This window comes from Periophthalmus magnuspinnatus, chromosome 9, assembly GCF_009829125.3.
Source record: "Periophthalmus magnuspinnatus isolate fPerMag1 chromosome 9, fPerMag1.2.pri, whole genome shotgun sequence".
Classification (NCBI taxonomy): domain Eukaryota; kingdom Metazoa; phylum Chordata; class Actinopteri; order Gobiiformes; family Gobiidae; genus Periophthalmus; species Periophthalmus magnuspinnatus.
This window is the reverse complement of record NC_047134.1, coordinates 4,764,815-4,781,985: the sequence shown is the minus strand read 5'-3', so window position 1 is coordinate 4,781,985 and position 17,171 is coordinate 4,764,815. Positions and strand designations below refer to the sequence as shown.

Sequence of the window (17,171 nt, the reverse complement as noted above, 5' to 3'; positions counted from 1 at the left end):
GTGAACGTAAGCGTCAAATATCAAAACAAACCAAGTGGATGCGGGGATTAGCTGCAAAAAGCGCTCAGGTTGGAGTCAGATACGCCTATTTTAGCTCAAAATAACACTCACGGATACTACTTAATGTGTTCTTTCATATCAAATAAATATATGTCATAGCTGTTAAATGTTTCTTTCGTTTTGAAGAACATGCTAATCTGTGAATGGCTAACAGGTCTCTGACAGGGTTTTTTCAGGGATAATAACGAGTTACTTACTTATGGTCACTTACACTGTGACACAAACGTTTGGTTCTACTTTTTGTGCCAGAAAATAGAACAAAAGCCAGTCTCACTTTTATGAAGTATTTTATAATAGTCAGTAGTGCTATATATTATGTTTCAGTTTGAGGACTAAACTGAAATAGGATAAATTAGTACTCAACCAGGGCTAAACGAGAATTCTGCAAATATTAGACCAGGACTAAACTAAGACTTAACCAGAACTAATTTAGGATCGAGAGAGGACTGAACTAGGACTAGCACTAAAACAGGACTAAATCAGTACTAAACCAGGACTGAACCCTGTCTAAACTCTTGTATTTCTTTGTTTCAGTGATGGAGGCGATGGAAGAGATGGAGGAGCAGGTGGAGAGGCTGCTAAAAGGGGAGGGAGCAGAGGTGATGGTTTGTGACATGGGTGTGGACCAGAGTAAACCGGCCACGCTCCGGAAAAACGTCACCTACATTGTAGGTGCGGTCATCTTCAATGACAAGGTACTGAATAATGTTTTAGACCTGTCTGCTTTAAGGTGCATTCCTAGTTGCACAAATACCACATTAAAATTTGGATTTAACTAGCACCCCATACATTTTCTTCCGCTTATCTGGTCGCGGGGGCAGCAGTCTAAGTAGGGACTCCCAGAGTTCCCTCACCCAATTTGGTGCCTTTATTGTTGATTCTGAAGAAACCCACACTGCTTCTCAATCCTCTGTGTCATAAGCCAGGGGCTAAACCAGCACTAGAACAGAACCACTATTTTAACTATTTTTAACTGTTTTTATCAAAACTAAACTGGGCTCAAATCCCTGCCAAACAAATACAAGTGTGAGCATACCCTTAGTTTTGGTTAAGTCCTGTTTTAGATCTGTGCTGCTGTGGTTTTATCATAAGTATCATCATAATGCCTATAATACCTTTGATTCATATTTAGGATTTATATGGCATCTTTCTGGTAAATAAAATATTATTGTGTGCCCTCATAGGTCCAAGAAGCAGAATGGATGCAATGGTTTTATTTGTCCACCAGTGGGCGCTCTTGTATAAAGTTAGGCCTAGTGAATGAAGATTGTGGTGATAGTGGTAGACCTGAGGTGGTTCTGGGTTAGTCCCTCTGCTGGGCCTTATTTAAGTACATGTATTGTTGATATATTTGTTTTAGCTTTGTTACAATACTAAACGTTCAAACTTCTTTTCAGTACTAAAAAGGAATTCACTCAATACTCGATACCGATTATGATACCACAATAGAGATTTTAAAAATGCTCCTTTTATTGTAGTAGAATGTAATGTTCATACAGAAAATAATGGCACTTTCTTTATTTTACTAGGAGGTCTTATAATTGTTCTGATAAAGCTCAAAATTCACAGATCAACAGCTCAAAAGATGTTCAAGAAAGCTCATAATGGCCTGTTAATGTGATTTTTAAGTATCTAGTTTTGATATTAGTTTTAATATCGATAAGTAGTATCTGATTTTCAATACTTTTGACAGTCCTAATTTGTTTAACAGGAGGAGGTGCTGATGGTGCAGGAGGCCAAGTCCGAGTGCTATAAACAGTGGTACCTCCCGGCCGGGCGAGTTGAGGTGGGAGAGAGTCTGGAGGAGGCGCTCAAGAGAGAAGTGAGAGCTGAACTTTTTACTTGAATTATGAGCATGATTAAAAAAAAAACAATACATCAAATTACAATGTTTCTTATAAAAAAAGATTCAACATAAAACACATGTATCATGTCATAATAGCCCTCTTCTACCCCTCCTTTTCCGCTTTCCTCTGTCCCTCGTTTCCCTCTTTACATCTCTCCCCCCACAACATCTCTTCTTTTCCACTCCCATCTCCTCCTCTCCCCTTCCCTCCCTTCCTCCCTCCCCTCTTCCTCACAGGTGAAGGAGGAGTCTGGTTTCGACTGTGAGCCCGTCTCGTTGCTGCTGATCCAGGAGCAGGGCCCTCAGTGGATCAGATTCATTTTTCTGGCTTCAGTCACAGGTCAGAACTTTAACTGCTGACTCAGGTTTAAAGGCCTAGTTTATTATTTTGTTATAAACCATTCAAAGTTACATTTATAGATACTTGGGAAATGTTCACACCTGATTTGGTTCTGTTTGAGCTAATTTTTCTCCTGATGTAGACTTTGTCCTCTTATAGTCCTGCCATAATCCAGTGTTTGTGCCCGGTTCAGTCCCAAATTTTTAGTCTCTTGCTAATACATTTTGTAAAAATAATTTCTTTAATGTTATAAAATGTTTCAGGCTCTGAATTTTTGTTATCTTTTTTATTATTTGCCATACACAGAATTTGAAGTGAACCTTTAATAAATGCATTGAATCAATCTGTGTTTTGTGCAGGGGGCCACCTGAAGACTCTGTCTGGGGCCGATCAGGAGTCGCTTCAGGCCTGTTGGTGGGATAGACACAGCTCCCTGAGCCTGAGGGGCCGCGACATCCTCCGCCTCATCGACTCTGGGCTCAAGTACGTCTCGGATTTATCAGTTTATGTATTTATATTAGAGAGGGCTCAAACTTTGTGCCAGTTTTTGTTTCATGTTGATAGGCCCTGTAATTATTAACCATAAACCTTTTTAAGTTCACACTTAAGGGAGTTCACTGGGCTCAACTAATAACAGATACTGTAAACAGCCAGGGTGTGTTAGTGTATGATTTTGTTATATCTGTGACTGCATTCAGGTACCGTGGGGATCCTGGGTACCCTCCGATTCGACCCATAGACCTGAGCTGTCAACACGTGGTCCAGAGACTCGTCCTGCTCTACACCAATGCAAAGGACCAAGTCTGGGTCCTAGTCTTCAGAGGTTAGTCTTGGTTTAGTTAAACCTGATCTAGACATGATTTAGACCTGGTTTAGTCCAGGTTAAGATATGGATCTGGTTAAGATCTCCTGGTAATTATTTTATGTTTATTCCTGGTTAAGTCTTATTTTAAAACAGCTTTATCCCTGGTTTTGTTCAGTCAAGTCTGGGTTTAGTCACTGTATTAGTCTTGGTTTAGATTTGTTTTAGTTTTGGTTTAGTCCTTGTTTAGCGCTGGTGTAGTCCTGCTGTAGTGCCGCTTTAGTTTGGCTTTAGTCCTGGTTTAGCCCTGCTTTAGTCCTGGTTTAACCCTGCTTTAGTCCTGATTTAGTCCTGGTTCACTCCTGCTTTAGTCCTGGTTTAGCCCTGCTTTATCCCTGCTTTAGTTACTGTATTAGTCCTAGTTTAGTCCTGGTTTAGTCACTGCATTTGTTCTAGTTTAGTGATGGTTTAATCCTGTATAATCCTGTATCTTCCTCAGTGCCGTTTGCCCACCTGCCCGTGGTGGCAGCGATCCGGACTCATGCGGTCACGTGGGGAGCCAATATGGTGGTCCAGGTACATCTGCATTAATTATCTAACCTATACTAATACTAGACTAATACATACTGAGGTCTAGACATCATTAGCAGTATACGTAGTAGTATGTATTCACATTACCAGTCAAAAGTTTGGTCACACCCTCTTATTTAAATTTTTTTTTTATTATTTTTTTTATTTATTTCTACTACTTTCTACCATTTAGGTACACATGGAAGAACTCAGATATATGAAGCAAAATATATGGAATTATGTAGCAAAGAAAAAAAATTGAAAAACTCATATATATATATATATATATATATATATATATATATATATATACATATATATATATATATATATTCAAATGCTGAAAAATTTGCGACCCTTTGTCGACAGCACTGCAAACCTTTGGCCTTCTCTCAGTGAGCTCATGATGAAGGTTTTCACTTCACAGATGTGTTTTGTCAGGGTCAAGAAATTACAATTTTTTTGAAAAGTTTGGCGTTATTTTAAGTACATTTTTTGTTTACTATATTCCACACTTATAGTTTTGATGCTTCAGTGAGCAACTACAATGGAAATAATCATAGAAATAATAAAGAAACATAAATGAAAAAGTTTGTCCTATTGTTGACCTGGTAATTGCATGTAAATACCAAATCAGAACTAAACTGATTAAAACGTTGAAACATTCTAAACAGGAATTTTCGATGGACCTCAGCATCGAGAAAGTTTATTGTAAATCATTAAAGTAGACTAATTGTTCCCTTCTCATTTTCCCTTTGAAGTTGTATTTGGAATGATTTTTCTTTGAGCAATCGCATTTCTCCTGTATTCTATTTTTTTCAATTTTTTTAATTCTATTCTATAAGATTTCATGGCAAGGCCAAAATCAGAGTTGCAGCTTTGAACCAGAAATCAGCAGACTTTTTTTCTTTTATTCAGCTGTTTTAGCTCAATATTTTTGATGATTTTAAAATGTCCAAAATAAAACACTGATCCAGGTGTCCCAGGTTATAACTACATAGCAGACAGAAGCACAATATGTCTGCTTTAAACTAGTGCCACTACTATTGATACTTTGCTATTTGCTGTCATCAATCCGAGCACTCATGGTCCTGTTTAGGAGTTTCATTTTTAACAAAAAGGTGAGAGTGGCTGAAAAACTGTTGGCTAATGCTAGCTAGCTTGTGACTGTAATGGTATTTGAGAGAGACTTGTTTAACAGCACAAATCAGCTCACTTGTAGTTGATGCTAAGTCAGTTCTTTCTGGTCAGATTGTGTTAAAACAAACCTCAGATTAAACTCTAATTTGAGTAACAGAGCCTCAGACAGGCAGTGTCTACAGTTAGCATCACAACCCCAGGGAATGTTGATGACATCAGCTGCAAAGTATCAATTACTACAGTTCCCTATAATACATAAAGTATACAAAAATAATATATAAAATACTCACTGCTTATGAATAACAAAAGCGTACCAAACTCGTCTGATTGCGCAGGATGCCGTCCCCTCGTCCTACTACGACCACGACGTGAGCACTGTGGGCGTGATGTCTCTGCAGCACAGTGGTCGTGAGAACGGGCACAGCGACGGCATCTGTCTGAACACGCTCGTGCGACTGATACCTGAACCACCCCAAAGAGACGAGGATGGACTCAAACTGCCCCCGGCTAACACAGAGCGCCCCCCGCAGGTCACAGCTACCACAGCACTCCAATCCTCTTGTGTGTCAGATACCCTACCTTTCTGATGTATCCCTGTGTGTCAGATCCCCTCCCATCTTCCTCTATCCCTGTATGTCAGATGCCCTCCCATCCTTGAGACAAGTTTAAAAACTCAACCTGAACCAGATTTGATCAAAACCACCAGGGCTAATTCAGATAACTAAACCAGAATTAAGCCAGGATTAAAAACAGACTAACCTAATTTTCTTGTGCGTGATCTTTTCTGTTTTTTAGATTGAGAATCCTCGATACATTTGGCATGAAATCCAGAGCATCGAACTCAAGGACAAACTTCTGCTGAAGATCAAAAACACAGCTATCCTCCCACTGCACAGCCTGTACTGAGGAGAGCGCCCCCTATGGACTATATAGACCATTGTACAGCCTATACTGAGGAGTGTGCCCCCTATGGACCATACTGACCACTGCATAGCCTGCACTAGGACTTCACTTTTCAATATAGTCCATTAGAAACAGATTTACAGTACTATGAGTGAGCAGCAGATGGTGTCAGAGCTGTCTTAGAGCATAATGTTTTCATGTTTTGGTTAACTGTATTTAAAAAGATTGCTTTATTATTTATTTTGATGACAGAGTATACAAACTGATGCTTGTAAATTTCAAATTATATATGTGCTGTACAATTTCTTTTTTATACAACAAACAAAAATGCATGTTTTTATGCATATTGTACATTTAATGCTAATGTAATAAAGACCATGATTAAAAAGAAATCAAATGATTTTGCTGTCATTTCATAATTTTGTAACTCCAAAAGTCAAATAATAGTCAGATGTTGAGTGTGCATGTAACTGTAGCCTGTGTTAGCTTTAGCCTGACTTCTTTGTTACAGTGAGTACAGAGAGTATTTGTTATATTGCAGCCATTTGCGAAAAATCATTTAAGTTCATTTTTTTCCCTCATTAATGTACACACAGCACCCCATACTGACAGAGAAACACAAAATTGTTGAATTTTTTGGCAGATTTATTATAAAAGCAAAACTGAAATATCACACAGACATAAGTATTCAGACCCTTTGCTGTGACCCTCATGCATTTAACTCGAGTGCTGTCCATTTCTTTTGATCATCCTTGAGATGGTTTTGCACCTTCATTGGAATGTAGCTAATTGGACTTGATTAGGAAGGACATACACCTGTCTATATAAGACCTTACAGCTCCCAGTGCATGTCAGAGCAAATGAGAATCATGAGGTCAAAGAAACTGCCTGAAGAGCTCAGAGACAGAATTATGGCAAGGCTCAGATCTGGCCAAGGTTACAAAAAAATTATGCTGCACTTAAGGTTCCTAAGAGCACATTGGCCTGCATAATCCTTAAATGGAAGACATTTGGGATGAACAGAACCCTTCCTAGAGCTGGCTGTCCAGCCAAACTGGGTAATCGGGGACAAGAGCCTTGATGAGAGAGGTAAAGATGCCAAAGATAACTGTGGCTGAGCTCCAGAGATGCAGTTGGGAAATGGGAGAAAGTTCTAGAAAGTCACCCATCACTGCAGCCCCCCACCTGTCAGGGCTTTATGGCAGAGTGGCCTGAGGGAAGCCTCTCCTCAGTGCAAGACGCATGAAAGCCCACATGGAGTTTGCAAAAAAAAAACACCTGAAGGACTCCAAGATGGTGAGCAATAAGATTCTCTGGTCTGATGAGACCAAGATACAACTTTTTGGCCTAAGCGGTATGTGTGGAGAAAACCAGGCACTGCTCATCACCTGTGCAATACAACAGTGAAGCATGGTGGTGTCAGCATTATGCTGTGGGGATGTTTTTCAGCTGCAGGGACAGAAAGTCTGGCAGTCGAAGGAAAGATGAATGCGACCAAGTACAGGGATATCCTGTAACCTTCTCCAGAGTGCTCAGAACCTCAGACTGGCCGAAGATTCATTTTCCAACAAGACAATGACCCTAAGCACACAGCTAAAACGAAGGAGTGGCCTCAGGACAACTCTGACTATTCTTGAATGGCCCAGCCAGAGCTCCAACTTAAACCCAATTGACCTGAAAATGGCTGCCCATCTACGTTCACCATCCAACTTGACAGAACTGGAGAGGATCTGCAAGGAAGAATGGCAGAGGATCCCCAAATCCAGGCATGACAAACTTCATTGCATCATTCCCAAAAAGACTCATGGCTATATTACAAAAGGGTGCTTCTGCTAAATACTGAGCAAAGGGTCTGAATATGTATCGCTGTGTGATATTTCAGTTTGTTTGTTTTTTTTAAATTCTTTTTTATAATTCTGCAAAAATTTCAACAGTTTTGTGTTTCTCTGTCAATATGGGGTGCTTGTGTATGTTAATGAGGAAAAAATTAACATAAATGATTTTAGCAAATGGCTGCAATATAACAAAGAGTGAAAAATTTAAAGGGGTCTGAATACTTTCCGTACCCGCTGTATGTTCCAGGAGACCAGATTCTCCAGAGTCTGTGAAGAGTGCCTTCTTGCAAGCACTGTCAGAGCTCAGTCATCTCCCACCAGAAGAACAATGACACTGAACATCTGAGTAGCCGAAGGGTCTGCAGTATATGCTAACATGCTGTTTTGGGACCAGATTTATGCTGCAAAAACCATCTAGGATGGTTTGAAAAGTTGAGCATACTTTTTACCTTGTGTACAACATATTGTAAAGGTGCACTGTGTAACTTTTGTGGAGTGTCTACAAAATGCTTGTCGCCAGAGAGATATTAAACTGGTGGAGATGTGATCTCACTCATTGTAAGAATGCATGGTTTTGAGGGTATTTTTTTAGCAACAGAAACACCAGTAATTGAATAAATGCAAAATACATGGGTCTAATGTTATACTGTGGAGCATTCCAGGCAGAGCAATAACATCTCCATGGAGACAAGCAGGTGCAGACCCATAGAAATCATAGAAGCCTTCTCAGAGCAACACCAATGGATGTCATGCCAAGATGGCTGCTTATTATAAACAACGAGGCAGGAAAAAAGGATGATCCTCAGCCAATAAATGTAAATGTGACTGTTAAAACTACAAAATAAACATTTATTTTGGTGATATTTAAACTAACAAAACATATGAAGATGTCAAGTGGTAGCTTTCAAGTTTACAGCTAGAGACTGGCAATTCCAGGGCTGAAATTATCCAAATGATTCTAGTGAAGGTTTATGGAGTTTAGTGTTAAAATCTTACAGTTAACTGTAACGAGGATAGGACCCGGGAGAGATCACTAAATTGCTCAAACATGTATGGATGACATTTCAGACTTAGAAAGCTCAAATTTTGCATAATACACCTCTTAAAAAAGTGTGTGTATATATACACATACACATATATACATGCAGGTTCTTAAAGACTTTTATTGTGAAAAGAAAAGATGAAAATCAATCTTAGTTTTAGGCAGATTTGGCTTGAGTCGACCAATCAGAAAAAAAAAATAAAAAATCATGCCATCACAAAGTATTTATTCATTTCTTTAAACACAACAAGGTATTAGTTCACTTTATATAGAGAACTCGCTGCATTTAAAGGTGACAATCACAAAATATTTCAGTCAAAGTCAATAACATGAATCATCACAACAACATACATAAACCAACTGGTGTCTTTACGACTTCCGACTTCCAATACATCTACACACATCCCTCTGGTTTAGTCCAGATTTAGCCCTGGTTTAGTCCTTGTTTAGTCCTTGTTTAGTCCTGGTTTAGTCCTGGTTTAGTCCTGGTTTAGTCCTGGTTTAGTCCTGGTTTAGTCCTGGTTTAGTCCTGGTTTAGTCCTGGTTTAGTGCTAGTCTTGTCCTGGTTCAGGTCTGGTTTTGCTCCGTGGATTCTGTCTTCGGTTTCTTTAGGAAGCTTTCATTCAACATTTTCAGATGTTTGTTCCGAGCCTCCAACCGAACCAACCACTCTCCCCTCAACCTGAAACCACAAAAAAAACATACAGGTGAAGTGTCCTGTCCATACACACACACACACGCCCCCCACCCCACACACACACATGTACAGGTGAAGTGTCCCTGTCCACTCACACACACACAGGTGGAGTGTCCCTGTCCACACACACACACACACACACATGTACAGTTGAAGTGTCCCTGTCCACACACACACACGTACAGGTGAAGTGTCCCTGTCCACACACACACAGGTGAAGTGTCCCTGTCCACCCACACATACACACACACAGGGGAAGTGTCGCTGTCCACACACACAGGTGAAGTGTCCCTGTCCACACACACACACACAGGGGAAGTGCCGCTGTCCACACACACACACACACAGGGGAAGTGTCGCTGTCCACACACACATGTACAGGTGAAGTGTCCCTGTCCACACATACATGTCCATGCACACAGACGCGTGTCCACAGGTGGACTTTGTGGGACAGTAAAATCACTCCAGAGTCCGTTCAGCAGAAAAGGATCTGAGTCGGACTTAACCAGGATTTAGTTGGGATCAAAATCAAGATTAAGTGTCGACAGCTGCAGGACCCGGCCCAAACTAGGACTAGACACTTCTCCTGAGAAACATTTTAAATAACATGTTTTATAATAATAATAATAATAAAACATTTTATTTGTTGTTTATTTGTTATTAAATTAAAGAGAGGATATTTTATTTCTATGGGGTATTAACAGACATTCAGGTCACCATGTTACCTTTAATTGTTTTGAAAATTCTACATTTATCCAAACCATGTGTAAACATATTCTATGAGTTTCACTTTCATTTTTGATGCTCTGAGTCAAAAGTCACTCCCCCTTCACAGAGCTATCACATTACAGTCGGCATGCTAATGAAACTACTACACATCACACCAGGTTTGTGGAGCTGTAGTATATTGTCGTGTCGTATTATTTATGGAGAATTGTCGTGTGGGAGCATGTGTGATGTAGGTTTGTGGGTGGAGCATTGGACAAATTTTACAGCTAACCATAAGGAGGGGCCCGGGAGAGATCACTAGATTATTCAAACCTGCATGGATGACATGTAAGACCTCTTCAGGCATGTCCTTGATGAGGGAACAACTTTATAACATGGTACAATGCCGATTTTGAATAATACCCTCTCTTGAAGCACAATTCTGGGAGATCTTTTTAGGTTGAATTTTATTACTGACTTCTGAGTTAGAAAACATCAGACTAGCAAGGAGTGGATTTATGTTAATTTGTAGCAAAATGTGACACTGCTGAATCCTACGTGTATCACCAATGAAGAAAAATCACAGTGCGTGTACCGGTGGTGGTGAAAGCGGTATTGATTGATCAGCAAAATTGTGTTTTGAAAGGCAAGGCAAGGCAAGTTTATTTGTATAGCACAATTCGTACACAAGGTAATTCAAAGTGCTTTACAGAATAAGAAAGACATTAAAATCACACAAATCAAAACATAAATAATCACCCAATCTGCAACTCTCTCACCCACTCGTTTGCACCCTTTAAAAACTCTCTCTCGCACTCTTTAAACACTGTCTTGAAAATAAGCTATTAAAGGTTACCCAAACATGATTAACTCAAAATACAATTTCAGAGGGTCAGTGAGAAGAAATGACTAGAACATGGTTAAAAGTTTTGAAAAGTCCGGTTTACAGAATAGGTCTGGTTTAAGATTGAGTTGGACTTCTCTGTTCTTATAGGGAAATGTGTCTCCTGCATTTGACCCATCCTTCAGTGTCTCTGGGTTAAACTATTATACGCAGTGGGACCCATCTCCAGGTCTAGTCTTGTTCAGGCCTACCTTAGCTGGAGCATTTGACCTGTTTTGAGCTGATGGGTTTAGTCTTGGTTTAGTCTTGGTTTAGACATACCTTAGTCCTAGTTTAGTTTGTTAATTATTCTCGGTAAAGACCTGGTTTTAGTCCTTGTTTAATCCTGTTTTTTCATCACTTAGACCTCACATAGTCCTGGTTTAGTCTTGGTTTAGATGAGGTTTAGTTCTATTTTAGTCCTGGTTTAGTCCTGTTTTAGGCCTGTTTTAGCCCTAGTTTAGTCTTGGTTTAGTCCCAGTTTAGACTTTGTTTAGACCTGTTTCAGTTCAGGTTTAGACCTAGTCCTCATTAGGAGCAGGTCTAATCGGAGGTCCACAGTCCTTCATCCATCAGTGTGGGGATTATCACCTCTTCTTTGGGACACAGGGTCTCAAGGAGAAACCTATACCCGGGTCAGAACTGGGACTGGTCTTGGGGGTCTTTAAAGCTCCTTGTACTGGTTTAGTCCTGGTTCAGTTCTGGTTCAGTCCTGGTTTAGTCCTGGTTTAGTTCTGATTTAACCATGGTTCAGACCTTGTTTAGCTCTGGTTTAGTCCTGGTCCAGTCCTAGTTTTAGTCCTGGTTTTAGTCCTGGTTTAGTTAGAGTTCAGTCCTAATCTTAGTGCTGGTTCAGTCCTGGCCCAGTCCTGGTTTAGTCTTGGTTTTAGTCCTAATTTTAGTCCTAGTTTTAGTCCTGACTTTAGTCCTGGTTCAGTCCTGGTGGCAGTCCTGTTTAGTCCTGTTTCAGTCCAAATGACAAAACTTATTTTTGTTTTATTTTATGAAGTCTGTATAATCCCTCAGTTGTCCAGGTCAAGTTAAATCTGTGAATTGGACAAAAAGTTGTAGTGTTTATGTTAACTCAAAAATCACAGGAAAACATCACAGTCCAGTGACCCAGTCTGATTGTGGTCTGGTCCTCATCCCCGTCTGGTCCTGGTCTGGCTCTGATCCCGGTCTGGTCCCAGTCTGGCTCTGGTCCTGTTGCAGTCCAGTTATGATCCAGGTCTAAGTCCTCTGATTGTAACGACTCCCCTGGATCTATTTTGGCTGTCTTTTTAATCCTGAGGTGTGCACAGACTCGCTACTCCTCTGTCATCACCAGGTCTGGGCTCCCAAAGACCAAGGCCAAAACCAGGACTAAACCAGGACTAAGACCGGCCTCGTGTGGATCCGCTGAGGTCATCCGGATTAACAGCTGCTGAAAGGACAAATGTTATAATCCACAAACGCGACAAACAGCTACAAGTCAGAGCCAGGACTACGGAGGCCCGCAAAGGACACACTCACTCAGGAGATACTTCAGATGGTTAGACAGGAGCAGACAGGAGTAGAGCCAGAGAAGCAGGCAAGACCAGAGCCAGAGGAGCACACAGGACCAGATAGAAGCAGAGCCAGAGGAGCAGACAGAGGAGCAGACAGAGGACAGAGGCGCAAACAGGACCAGATAGAAGCAGAGCCAGAGGAGCAGGCAGGAGCAGGCAGGAGCAGACAGAGGAGCAGAGCCAGAGGAGCAGACAGAGGACAGAGGAGCAGACAGGAAAAGATAGAGGAGCAGAACCAGAGGAGCACACAGAGGAGCAGACAGGAGCAGAGCCAGAGGAGCAGAGAAGAGCAGAGGATGCAGAGGAGAGGGTCAGAGGGTGCAGAAGAGTTTGTTATGTGAGCGCAGCAGTATTATGGAGGAGCCTCTTAAGCCCTGCTCTGATTGGAATGTCTAATGAGAGTGTAATTGTCCCCACCAGGCCCCCGTAGATCCCTCTGAGGTCTAATGTCCCGGTGCCTTGCTATGACATCAGCAAACAGGAGCAGACAGGTGCCTTATAATGTGGCCATGGGAAACAAGCTTTTAAACAGTTAAATTAGATCACAAATATAAATAAGGAATAGGAATAAAGGTTTTACGGTCACAATTGAGCAAAGGCATTGATTGTGATTGTAGTACTTTTTTAAACTGTGAGGCAGGATACAAACAGTACTGATGTTTTTCTATTTCGGCAGTAATGGAGTAACTGACCGACACTCTCGCCTCACAGCAAGAAGATTCCAGGTTTGACTCCTGGGCCTTTCAGTGTGGAGTTTGCATGTTCTTCCTGTATCTGGATTGGTTTCCTCCATCAACCCAAAACATGCACAATAGGTCAAATCCTCCAGCTCCTCACTAAAACAAGCTTGAGATCTGGAGATAGGTGCCGGACTCTGTATGCCAATGGTTGACTGCTCCGGACAGGTTGCTAGGTTAAGGTTAAGGTGCACTTGATTGTTCCCGCAGGTATTTTACTCATCCTTTAATGCCCCTGAGGCAGTTGCTCCAGGATGGGCCAAATGCAGAGAATAATTTTCCCTCATGAGAGATAAATAAAGTACAGTACACCCTGCCTTACAAACCTCCATTGCCCTCCACTGTTACACCTCGGCACATTCTTATCCATGAAGCTCAGATGGCCTCTACATCAGTTACCTCTTATTGTAACATGATACAAACTGATTTTTTCTTCGCTGTGTCAACAGATGCAGTACTAGCTCCCACTGCTGGGGTTTCAGAATAAGGTTATGGTACACTTTTTTGTCCTCTGCATTTGACCCATCTTTCAGTGCTGCTGGGCCATCTTCCCAGCAGAGAACACACCCAGACACAGGGAGAACAGCACTAGCCACTCAGCCATGAATAAATACATTTCTCAACATGCTTTGCCGGGAGGTATTTTTACTGTCTCAGACTAAACCACAGGAGATGCCAGGTGGTCCTAAGTAAACCTAATTATACTGCCTCAGGAGGACTCAAGGACACATAAACATGACATCATCTGTCACATGTTTACTCACCCTCATGTGTAAACAACAGAGACATCAACCTTTAAAGGACGGAACAGCACAACACGATCTAATCTCACCTCATCACAAGAGGGTATAAGAATACACTACAGAGAGGAGAAGAAGGAGGAAGAGGAGGGGAACTATAGCACCAAAAAGCACCAGACTTCTCAGTAAGTAGGTTGTGGGTTCGACTCCTGATCTGTCTAAGTGGAGTGTGCATGTCCTCCCTGTGTTACTGCGGCAGAGATCTTGAGGTTGTGGGTCGGAATCATACTTGCCAAGTGCGCTCTGGCTCCTCCTCTGCTCCTCGGTCTCTGCATGCTCAGAGTCGTCCTGAATCCTCTTCTCCCAAAAGGACTTTATGTGCAGACGATCATGGACCAGAGCCAAGTTCATCTGAAACACAATACGCAGGTTTAGTCCATGGATCTACCGTTAAGTCTCATTAGATTTTCAAAATACTTTACGCACATGAAGCTGTGCCAAAAATAACAGATAATGAATTAACAAACAAAACATATAAGAACAAATCGATATTATTGCTGAGATAGCCATTACATGTTTTTATTTATACTCTGCACAGTGAAGTTAACAAAAGTCACTACTCTGTTTGAAGCTGCTACTAAAGTTAGACTTTAATCTGAGTTTTGTTTTAACGCAATCTGATCATAAAGAACTGACTTAGTTATAACTACAACATTCAACCATAGCCATACATTTAGAACACCCCCAGTGTCATGTAGTGATAGTCATGGTAATCATAATATCTTTGCAGCCAAAAATAAGGACTAAATTTGGGGTTTGGCTGAGACAAAAATTCCATAAAATGAGACATGATTTTGATATAATTAAAAAAATAAATCTATGCATATTTTGTTTATATATTGCTTTAACATTTTGTCATGAATTCTTTTCAGTGTGTAAACCATAATGGGGATCTCATCTCTTCATCAGACTAAATGCACACATTTTTTCCATAGACTAATAAGTGGCGATGTTCCAATACAGATTTTTTCAGCTGTTACATATGTAAATTATGCTTTATGGTTTGGACGAAACCAGGACTAAACCAGGTCTAAACCAGGACGAAACCAGGACTGAACTAGATTTAAACCATGAATAACCAGGACTGAACCAAGTCTAAACCAGGACTAAACCTGGACTAAACCAGGACTAAACCAGGTCTAAACCAGGACTAAACCAGGACTGAACCAGGTCTAAACCAGGACTAAACCAGGTCTAAACCAGGTCTGAATCATATCTAAACCAGGTCTAAACCAGGACTGAACCAGGTCTAAACCAGGACTAAACCAAGTCTAAACCAGGTCTAAACCAGGACTAAACCAGGTCTAAACCAGGTCTGAATCATATCTAAACCAGGTCTAAACCAGGACTGAACCAGGTCTAAACCAGGACTAAACCAGGTCTAAACCAGGTCTAAACCAGGTCTGAACCAGGTCTAAATCAGCACTGAATCAGACCCTGACCAGGACTGAACCAGGTCTAAACCAGGACTAAACCAGGTCTAAACCAGGTTTGAACCAGGTCTAAACCAGGTCTAAATGAGCACTGAATCAGGACTAAACCAGGTCTAAACCAGCAGTGAATCAGGCCCTGACCGGGATAGAACCAGGGCTGAACCAGGACTAAACCAAGACCAGACTGGGACTGAACCACAGGAGGTACACCTGCATCTCCCACACACTAGTAAAGACTAAACCAGGACTAAACCAGGACTAAATCAAGATTATAAATGAAAGGAAAAAAAAAAGATTTAATAAATGTGTTTTGGATTCGGTCGACTTAAAACTTAAATATAATATTTGGTAAATGGTCACATTTCTACGTAGGTCACATTTCCACATTCAAGGCTCAAAGCTCTTTACAGCAAGGAACCACTCATTCATACACACATTCACACACCAGCATACACAGACACTGGGGGTGAGGTGGGTTAAGTGTCTTGCCCAAGAACACAACCACAGTACTCAACCTAATCAAAAGAAATGTTGTTGTTTTTTTAAAATAATAACATATGTTGTTAAAATTACAACAACAATATTACAAATGAATAACAATAATAACTGAGCCAAACAGACTTGAGTTTGTCCTTTTAATTATAGATCGACGGATATGGGGTTTTTCATCGTGCTGATTGTTTAGAATCCAGACAAACTGATGGCCAAATATCTGCTAATATTGTTGGGTGGAAATAGGGCAGATATTGATAATTTCCTCTTCACGTTAAAGCTTTGTGTGTGTTTTTTAGGCAGCAGGTCAGGTCTGTGCTGAAACACGTAAACGTCCGAATATCAGCCCCATACAGTCTATCTCTTTTATAATTACATTTCATAAATATAATTTTTTTAAAATTAAAAATTAAAAAACATTACTACATATTTTTCCTCTTGGCTGATGACATTTAAAGTAGACAAAACTCACCTCTGCCTGTGGAGCTGTGCAAGATCCAACCGACAGTGGAGCTCCGAGAGAGTTTTTACATCAGGGACACGAGGCTCCACCCACAAGACCAGTCCACATCCACACAGGTACAAGTACAATAACACACACACACACACATGTTGGGTTTCTATGCTTCTCTAGGACTTTATATTGACTTCCATTCATTTCCTGATGACTGGTCCTAACCTCAACCATGATTAATCACATAATTTTATGGTGGAATGTGCAGATTAAAGATCCTGTGTTACACCAAACTGACTCAAGTGAGCTTTTAGCCATGTTATAATGCTGTTAGCTCCTCAAAAACACACCTGGAGTTGTGTTTTGTTTCATTCACACATGTTTCAAGTAATCTGGTGTCTGTCTGCATCCCCAAAACTCAAAATGCTTTGTTCCACCTTGTGATGTCATGAAGTGTTAGTTCTCAAGTTAACAGCTCCTTTTACCTTTAGTTCAGTAGAGATGGGAAATTTCGGGTCTGAAAAGATCCAAATGATTCTAGTGAAAGTGTATGGAGTTTAAAAACACAGTGGAGTGCTTCCTGTGTCACCAAATGACATGACAAGGTGGAGTGATTTTATTAGAGAAGAAAAAAACTCTAAATCTGCAGGGTTTGTGTGTGAAACATGTGTGAATGAAACAAAACACAACTCCAGGTTTGTTTGTGATGAGGAGACAACATTAGAACAAAGATCATAGCCTAATATGGGTCAGATTGCAGAACGTGGAGCCATAAAGACATGAGTGTCATCAGCTGAAAGGACTTTAAGACATAAGATTAATTTGACAAGTTTGTGGAGCCAATCCTAAACTAATAATGACAAGGTTCAACATTTGTGGATT

General features: G+C 40.7%; 2 protein-coding genes across 2 annotated transcripts; one reads left to right on the top strand and one right to left on the bottom strand.

The window, feature by feature from the left end:
• nudt18 (nudix (nucleoside diphosphate linked moiety X)-type motif 18) lies at positions 1–6,044 on the top strand. The gene is made up of 9 exons (XM_033972811.2): positions 1–68; positions 595–755; positions 1,772–1,882; positions 2,144–2,246; positions 2,606–2,729; positions 2,945–3,069; positions 3,548–3,624; positions 5,094–5,288; positions 5,554–6,044. The coding sequence occupies exons 2-9, from the start codon at positions 597–599 to the stop codon at positions 5,662–5,664; spliced, it is 1,005 nt and encodes a 334-aa protein (XP_033828702.1). The 5' UTR covers positions 1–68; positions 595–596; the 3' UTR covers positions 5,665–6,044.
• Positions 6,045–8,973: 2,929 nt separating this feature from the next.
• Positions 8,974–16,340, bottom strand: LOC117376359 (protein FAM240B). Its single transcript, XM_033972812.2, has 3 exons — positions 16,308–16,340; positions 14,140–14,261; positions 8,974–9,220 (listed from the first exon to the last, which is right to left on the bottom strand). The coding sequence occupies exons 2-3, from the start codon at positions 14,259–14,261 to the stop codon at positions 9,106–9,108; spliced, it is 237 nt and encodes a 78-aa protein (XP_033828703.1). The 5' UTR covers positions 16,308–16,340; the 3' UTR covers positions 8,974–9,105.
• Between the last annotated feature and the right edge of the window lie 831 nt (positions 16,341–17,171).

What these genes read in the sequence shown, in the direction of transcription:
- LOC117376359 (XM_033972812.2), bottom strand. Translation starts at nt 14,261, where the DNA reads ATGAACTTGGCTCTGGTCCATGATCGTCTGCACATAAAGTCCTTTTGG. An exon ending in AGCCAGAGCGCACTTGGCAA is followed by an intron (nt 9,221 to 14,139) that starts GTATGATTCCGA and finishes TTGTGGTTTCAG; the next exon opens with GTTGAGGGGAGAGTGGTTGG.
- nudt18 (XM_033972811.2), top strand. Translation starts at nt 597, where the DNA reads ATGGAGGCGATGGAAGAGATGGAGGAGCAGGTGGAGAGGCTGCTAAAA. An exon ending in AGGAGGCGCTCAAGAGAGAA is followed by an intron (nt 1,883 to 2,143) that starts GTGAGAGCTGAA and finishes TCTTCCTCACAG; the next exon opens with GTGAAGGAGGAGTCTGGTTT. An exon ending in ACACAGAGCGCCCCCCGCAG is followed by an intron (nt 5,289 to 5,553) that starts GTCACAGCTACC and finishes TCTGTTTTTTAG; the next exon opens with ATTGAGAATCCTCGATACAT.